Source organism: Perissodus microlepis, chromosome 23 (genome assembly GCF_051167445.1).
Source record: "Perissodus microlepis isolate ML-2025 ecotype Zambia chromosome 23, ASM5116744v1, whole genome shotgun sequence".
Taxonomy (NCBI): Eukaryota; Metazoa; Chordata; class Actinopteri; order Cichliformes; family Cichlidae; genus Perissodus; species Perissodus microlepis.
In genome coordinates this window covers 15,884,651-15,892,836 of record NC_140482.1, presented here as the reverse complement: position 1 = coordinate 15,892,836, position 8,186 = coordinate 15,884,651, and the positions used below count along the sequence as shown (strand labels likewise).

The 8,186-nt window shown below is 41.9% G+C and overlaps 1 protein-coding gene across 2 annotated transcripts in view; it reads left to right on the top strand.

Annotated features, from left to right (window-relative positions):
* The window catches only part of arl13b (ADP-ribosylation factor-like 13b), an 11,313-nt gene extending 3,632 nt beyond the window's left edge, over positions 1-7,681 (top strand). Inside the window, exons 2-10 of one of the 2 annotated variants that reach the window (XM_084922034.1) lie at positions 1,353-1,423; positions 1,501-1,750; positions 2,823-2,928; positions 3,103-3,305; positions 3,687-3,801; positions 3,912-4,068; positions 4,633-4,755; positions 5,779-5,847; positions 6,444-7,681. In XM_084922034.1, coding sequence (XP_084778160.1) covers positions 1,353-1,423; positions 1,501-1,750; positions 2,823-2,928; positions 3,103-3,305; positions 3,687-3,801; positions 3,912-4,068; positions 4,633-4,755; positions 5,779-5,847; positions 6,444-6,520 — 1,171 coding nt within the window. In that variant the 3' untranslated portion in view covers positions 6,521-7,681. The remainder of the gene's footprint in view (positions 1-1,352; positions 1,424-1,500; positions 1,751-2,822; positions 2,929-3,102; positions 3,306-3,686; positions 3,802-3,911; positions 4,069-4,632; positions 4,756-5,778; positions 5,848-6,443) is intronic. The other variant, XM_084922036.1, reaches the window with a different exon arrangement.
* The last annotated feature ends 505 nt before the right edge of the window (positions 7,682-8,186 follow it).

The window sequence follows — 8,186 nt, the reverse complement described above, 5'->3', positions numbered from 1 at the left end:
TGATGGCTAGTGAAAGAGATTTGTTCTGTGCTGTTTGTGTTAGCTGTTAGTTTTTTTTTAAGCCATGAGTCTTTTTGTGGACCCTTTAGACTACTTCAGACCCACAGTACAAAGCAGCAAGACCAGCAAAATGTAATTGACAGTGCTTAACTCACGTGGTACGTGTGAAGGATCTCATCCTTTGGACTTAATCAGAAATCCTCACCTAATCCCGCAGTCAGGTGGTTCAGCAGGGCTCTTCAGTTTGACCTGTCACCATGAGGTGTTCACAGCAGCCAGGACTGATGGCTGTGGGTTAGGGGACAGCAGGGAGACAGTGCCTCACCCTTTGTTTTTGCTTTTGGGAGGTTTATACCGAGAGCCTACCCTGATGAAGGCCGGTTGGCTCCAGAAGACGGTTAGATGGATAGTGCGGTTGATGTATTTTCGGCGAAAGTGTCAAAGTTAAGTATGCAGCTAGGAAATGAAGAACAGGTCTTGTGTAAGTCTACAATTGAGCTTTATTATCTTGTCAGCTTGCTCCGTTTCAGTGTGTGTTTCCTCAGTTTAATATTTTGGTCTGTTTCTTCCCACTTATTTACTTATTTATGTTGGGAGCTTTGATGTAAGCCTCAAGATTTGGGTTATGATTACAGCGTAAGCGTCCAGTGTAAGTGAAGTGCCGCGTCTCTCATTGTTTTCCTTCCTTCAGTTGAAGCTAATTGTCGTCACAGTGTGATTATGACCCTTTTTAAGCAAGTGTAGCTAATTTTGGTGCAAATCTTGCATTGCTTTCAGAAAAGTTTTTTTACGCTTGCATATGAAAATTTTCCACCAAGACTGTCAGAGCTCCAGATTAGCCTCCCAGCTGGCCACCCAGGTGTGCGCGTAGCTGCACAGCTGCACAGCTGCCTGATTGTGCATCTGTTTCTTTGTTTGCCAGTGTTCATTTAAGGCATGTTTTTTAAATATTCACAATGGCCACTGCTGCTGACTGCAGCTCTCTAATGGAAATAAAAAGAGGATTAAAAAACAAGATCGTGATCATTTTATTCTGCTGTTAATTTGAAGTATGCAAATTTACAAGTTCTACAGTCGACCAGGTGTTAATAAAACAATCACAGGTATTAATTGGAGTCAATCCGCAGCAATGTTGTCATGCGTTATTTGTGTCAGTTCACAATGTGACTGTTGTTGACTCACTGTCTGATTGCGTTCAGATTATAAAGTGGCTTATCTGTGGCCCCAAATGAGTCATGAGAGCTAATGCCATGCAGCCTCTTTTGCTCACAGACTCCATCCAGGCTCTGTGCAATGTGGTAGACCCGTTTGTGTGCACCTATATTTATGTTTTCCCGTTTCCTATCTTATAGGAAGGTGACTCTGGTGATGGTGGGATTGGATAATGCAGGGAAGACTGCCACGGTGCGGGGAATTCAGGGAGGTGAGAATCCAGTTTGCAGAATCATGTTTTATTGACCTCGTTGCGGATGCGTGACCTCTGTCTGCTCGTGTTTTCAGACAATCCGCGGGACGTCGCTCCCACAGTGGGCTTTTCCAAAGTTGACCTGAAGCAGGGCAAGTTCGAAGTGACCATCTTTGACCTGGGGGGCGGGAAAAGAATCCGGGGAATCTGGAAAAATTACTACTCGGAATCGCACGGTGTGGTGTTTGTGGTCGATTCCAGCGATGTCCAGCGGATCCAGGAGACGCGGGAGACCATGGCTGAGGTCCTTCAGCACCCACGCATCGCTGGCAAGCCTGTGCTAGTGTGAGTTCTCTGAATAAATAACATTATTAGCTTTTGAGTAGAATTTACTTTGAGATTGCCTGTGCACATGAGGGAAAACGGAACGACCAGCGAAGTGCAGAGGGTAAGCTGAAATAGATGGAGATAATAGAGAAATTGCCCAGATTTGAAGCCTCAGCCCTCGCTTCAATTTTCTTGAATGCGGGGTGCACTGCAGGTTGATTCCTACAGGCATCTGTTTAATCAGTAATCAGGACACAACATGCCGGCTGCAGAGATGAGAGTTAAGTGTGTTTCCAGGTATGCAGAGTGCTTTAATGAGCAAGTCACAATCAGAGCAGATTTCCATAAGATTTCCAGACATTGTAATTATGCACCTTGCAAAAAATTGAGTCTGATAAGTGTCCTTGGAACTACCTTACCTTTCTCTTTAATGACTGGGTGAGTTGGATTGCCTCAGGAAATGTAGTGAAAACATTAAGCTGTTTATATACCAGCCAATGGCCCATTCAGAGGGAGGTTAACCGAGGTTTGTTCGCAGCCACAATTTATGGGTATTCCTTAAATGCATCACACTGTGTGAATTAGCAAGTTGCTAATTGGCAAGTTACTGAATTACCTGTGTATAAACGAGGATACACTCTGTCTGTGTGTGTCTAGAGTTTTGGAAGACTGTTCATCCAAACAACATGATTTAGGCCTTTTGCTGGAAACCAAAGACAAAATTATATAACGTGGATTAAAAAAACACCGACTATAGCGAGTCATCCATCTACCTTTGTGAGAGTTTCAGACCATCAGATTTTGAAAAAATGGGAACTTTTTGCTGAGCTCTCTATTATTTTTTTTTCTCTGTCCTCTTGTTGGTTAAACTTTTCTTGCACACAGAGTGGAGCAGGTAGCACTACGCCTTGGTACTTGCAGGCGAAATATGAGAAGACCTCAAACTTGGCACTGCACTTATTTGGGTCCCCAGCTATACTGATGGACTGTTATGGAGCTAGGTGGAAACAAAACTAATGGACGGTGGAATGAACAGAGATCTGTTGATGGCCGTAACCAACACGTCTTGTTTTTTCCTTTCTGTTTTCAGACTTGCAAACAAACAAGACCAGGAGGGAGCACTGGCTGAAGCTGACATCATTGAGAACCTGTCCTTAGAGAAGCTTGTTAATGAAAACAAGTGTCTCTGTCAGATTGTAAGTGTTTGTGAACTGAATGGATAGACAGAAAGTATGGCTTTGAGTTTTTTAAAACAGTGAAGATGACCTGTTAATCTAGTGGGTGCAAAGCTACATTTGCATCGGTTAAAAGTTTGTACTGTTTTGGAGGTGATGTTAATGTTTTAACCTCAACGTACATTTCTTCTACAGGAACCATGCTCAGCCGTTTTAGGCTATGGGAAAAAGGTTGACAAGTCCATCAAGAAGGGCCTGAACTGGCTGCTCAGCAACATTGCCAAAGACTATGAAGCCATCACCGAGCGAGTGCAGAAGGACACGGCTGAGCAGCGCGCTCTGGAGGAGCAAGACAAGAAAGAGAGGGCAGAGAGAGTACGGCGGATACGAGAGGAGAGGTGAGGACGCAGCAGAAGTTAGTGTGGCAAACAAAATGTGGAAGAGGTTAAACTATAAAGTGGAAAAGTCTAAGACAGAAATTTTTTGAAGCATAACAGGAGGGAGGAGATGGTCAGAAATGTTGAGTAAAGCTCTGCGAGCAGTGGAAATGTTAAAAGGCCAAAGGTTTCAAAAGTGTCTGCAAAGAGATATTTATCCCTAAATAAATTATTTCCTCTATTAGAAAAGGGCAGCCTTGCTGTCAGTGACTGAAATACGAGCTAGAACAAATGCACATTTTAATCAAATGTGACCTTAGATCAATTTTTTATAAATGTGACACCGCTACCAAGGAGGAGCGTATCATTAAGCAGAAAGGTTAACATCTTATCTGTCCGCAGAGAGCGACAGGAGCGGGAGGAGGCAGAGCGAGAGGGAAGGCCCATCCAAGAAGATGAGCCCAATGATGAGTACATTCAGAGCCCCTTCCAGCCAATAGAGAGCATGATTTCTGAAGTGAGTCGTGTGTACACTCTGGGGCTGATAGTTTATTACTCTTGTTTAAGTTGTTGAGACTCTAAAGTTAGAGTGCTTCAGAGAGCCCTTTACTTTCATGTTTTCTTCAGAACGAGGATAAAGAAAAGGAAAGGAAGAGGCAAAGAGAGCTGCAGGAGGGAAGGGGTAACAGCCTCAGGGCAGCCACTGATCAAGAGGAAGAGGAAGAGGAGGAGGAGGAGGAGGAGCAGGGCGACTTGAGACAAACACCAGAGAACAACACTCCAAGTGAGTTTCAGGATGCCCGGATCTCCCAAGCTCGGAAATTGAGAGTTGTTAGAACAAATTCAGTCGAAAGTTTCAGTTGAGGAAAAGTTGATTGGAGGAAACGTCTTTAGTTAAGTCTTCTGGCAAAGCATTCAAAAGTCTTCTAAAAGTAAGCCGAGTGCGAAACAGTTTTTATGAATACAAAAATGATCTGCCTTGATGTGCAGGGCAGAGGGGGTGTTTGAAGAGCTTTCGCTGGCAGCGTTGTTGTTCAGCTTTGCAACGAGTGAGCTTGTTTTCACTTTGAAAGTGAACTATTGAACAAGATGTTTTAAAATTTAAGAGAGAGATGCAGTCAAATTAAGCCATCTTTTTGATAATCATCTTCTTATTATGATCTAAGCTCAGAGTGCTCATAGATAAAAGGCGATTTAACTTTAAGTAGATGCATTAAAGGATGAAATGATGGCTTTGGGTATTAATTTAAACTTGCTTAGGCCCACTGCTGAAAGCTGAAAGCTGTTATAGTTAAGCTCGTGTTGAACATCTGGATTCTCCACTTGCAACACATCTCTGTTCGTTCAGCCACGACAGGTGAGCAGAGCAAGAAGAAGACGAGCAAGCTGCACCTGAAGAGGAAGCACAGGGTGGACCCGCTGAGGATAGAGGACGGACCGACGGAGAGCCTCACCCCTCCTCCGCCTCCAGGTCAGTCTGTACTTCATCACATTGAGCTGCTGTTACATGCAGCTTCTCCACTGCTACCCCTCACCCTGTTGTGCAAAAGTGGCTGATTGTACTAATTGGCTCAGTGAGGAAAAACATCTGTTATGTTTCACTTCCTATTCAAGACTTTTATTGCGAAGGAACTACAGAAAATACGATATGTTTGATGGATTTGGCAGAACTTATTTTACCTATTAGCCGTACAAGGCTGGTGGGGTATTGTATTCACACTGCCATGTGGGCAGGCAGTGAGGACACCCACGTTAACTCGAGAACAATCTGACATAGGATTTTCAAATTCATACCATAAGTTTGTCCACAGTCAATAAAAATTATTCTGCACAATAAAATATGGACACTGTGACACCGACACTAACCCAAAAACAAACAAACAAACAAAAAAACCTCCAACAACATAATTTATTTTACTCGGCAATGTGATGGAAAAAGACTTCCAACACACAATTACAGGCACGTAATAGATGTGAACTGAGCTTAGCACGAGTCCTGGACAAACCCCCAAATATGTTCCAATCCCGATATATGAGATGTCAGAATTTTACTGCAATTCAAGAAATGGTTAATAATACAAAAATAATTACAGACAAAGATATAGGACAAGACCTAAATGAGGGCAATGGGAGCCCCGTCAATAACAAACAAAAGCAGAAGAAGGCCTTGAATCGACCAAGACTGACAACAGGACATGGTGGTTACTCCCAAATGAAATCATTATTAATAAACAAAACTGCAGAAATCAGCAGCATGCATATAAAGCCTGTTGCTTTATATTTAAGAGGTATTATTGGAAGATATTTAATACATTTTGATAGGCTGCTTTATAGCTCTAGATCCCACATATACATTGTGGTCCTGTGAGTTTTTGTTGTTTGTGTGCAACATTCGATCTTCTTAAGGAGTGAGATAATCCGCTAGTTATGGCTTTCCTTTTCAGGATCCTCCACTGTTCTCCTCATCCCTCTCTTCTTTATTTTGTTTCTTTAGTGGGATGGGCCACGCCCAAAGTCTCTAGGCTGCCGAAGCTAGAGCCACTCGGGGACACGGGACATTCTGGTAAAGCTGTTTGTGCCGTCAGTGTTAACCGCTGTTTACGTGCATGCATTAACCACCCACCATCTGCAGTTTGTCACTAACTTGGTCTTACTCATTCACTAACTGCAGCACCTGATCAGTGTTTCCTCTACACAGTAGTGATTAAAGCTACATGGAAATAGTAGTCTTGCATGTGTTTTCCTTTTTCTTCTTTTTTTTTTTTTTTCTTTTTAAGGAGGAAGCCTGGTGTTTGTCTCACAGTGTTGGCGGTAGATTTCTAAGTTGCAGTGGAAACCCTGAACTCTGCCTTGAGACATGCGCTGACTGTTAATTAGCATCTTAACCCCACGTTGTTGTCTTTATTTTTCTCTCCCTCCTGCATCTCTCCAGGCATGTGTTTGCATGTGTGTGTGTGGATCTTTCACGGGAGCAGACATCTAAAATCAACTCAAAGACTTGTCTGTGTATTCATCTGTATTCATTTTCCTCCAGTCTGTTCAGCATCTTTCACGGTTGCTTCCATCGAGCGCTTACTTTTTTAAAAAGAAATTTGTATTTCAGGTCTCCGTGGACTTTGCGTACTAACGAAACCAAACCTTTTCTCCTTCCCTCCACAGAGTTTTACAAGAAACCTCTCCCACCGGTCGCCAACAGGCCGAGGCCTAACGGCGATGCTCACGACATCATTTCTTAAACCCCCTTTTAGCGATTGAGGTTGACCAATCACGACTGTATTCTCCTTTCCTTTTTGTCTCAAGAGAGCGGCGTGTAGACAACCAAGCAAATAAAAGCTTGACTGCTGTGGATGCCGGAGCCGGGGACCTCTGAAAGGGCCATGGACACTAAACAGAGTGGCGACAGGAAGTCCTGCTCAGAAGCTGTAATTTGACCTCACAAATTCATTGTGAAACCCATCTGAACTGTGCATCAGACTCTGTCTTCACAAGCAAAAGCACAACTTGGTGTTGAACTCTCTCCAGCTCGTAGACTTTATATCCTTCTATTAATATCAGTGTTAGTTCGGACTTCTGTGTCAAACTCCGATGCTTTTAATCGACAGCAAATGTAAATATACCCTTTAAATATGTCTGAGTAATTTATTTGTATACATGCCGCCATTAAAATAACCACATCATTTATTTTTGCACTTCTGGGTTTTTAGTGTAAAACACCATGTGGCTCAGGCACCTGAGTAATGATTTAAAAAGGAAAAAAAAAGAAAAAGAAAAAAAAACTCTTTAATTGGATACATTTATAAAGGAACTTTTTATCTACTGTTTTAAAACACGAACATTTACATGTCTACAGAGCTTTTAACACATTCTGCTGTTTACACTGTGTCTTTTTTTTTTTTTTTTTTTTTTTTTAAAGTGATATTTCTCTCTAGACAGACTCGCTGCCTTTTCAGGTGGCCCTCGAGGTGTGAGCTGGTGCTGTTGGTGTCCCAGCTGTTGCGGCGCGGCTGTCTGCTGCGCCCATTTTTGCTTTGAAAAAACACTAAAATTGCATCTCGACGAGCATAATCACAAATCTGAAGCTTTGAACACTCCACTGCCCCAGTTAAGTTTGTTTTGTGTGCTGGAGGAGTTTGCAGTAGGGATGATAAGGGAAGAAGAACATACTTCTACAGCAGCACCTGGAACAGCCAGTATTGGGTCAGAACACATGAGAATATGTGCACCAGAAGTAATAAAAGAAGTATCACTTTAAAAAAAAATCCCTGCAATGTTGTATTTCAGATCTGTAGTACCATGCTCACTCTCTTTTAATGTGCTAGATGTTTTAAAAAAATAAAGATATTTTTTCTATCCAGATTGAATTTTATAATGGCAAAATAAAAGATGTTTTAAATATATTACTGAGTGACTGCAGTATTTCTCCATCATGAGTATTTGCACTTGTAGTCAGGGAAATGTGTTGCCTGTTGCTGTGGAGTGTTTGTTGTTTTATTTTTAGCTTAACATTAACAGCAGTGCATTTGACATCCAGCTCCTGCTTAGCATAAACTTCTGTCTCTCAGGCAATGCCGATAATGGCTATTAGTGCCATTTTGCAGTCAGGTTTTCCCTCGTGAGGCTTGTATTTAAAGCTTCACTGTATAATACTCTGGTCTATCTGCTGTGTAGCCCTCAAACTGCCGCAATAAATAAAGAACTACAAATAAGCAAAAGATCTAGTTAGAAATAAAACTTAGATCATCCTGTCTGATGGTACTTAATGGTACTTGATATTTAATCTAAGTTCATCATCTGATCACACTTTGATTGACACGTCTCTAAGAACACCCTCAGATGTCTGAGGATATAAATATGGAAACATAATTATAATATTTCATATATATATATATATATATGTGTGTG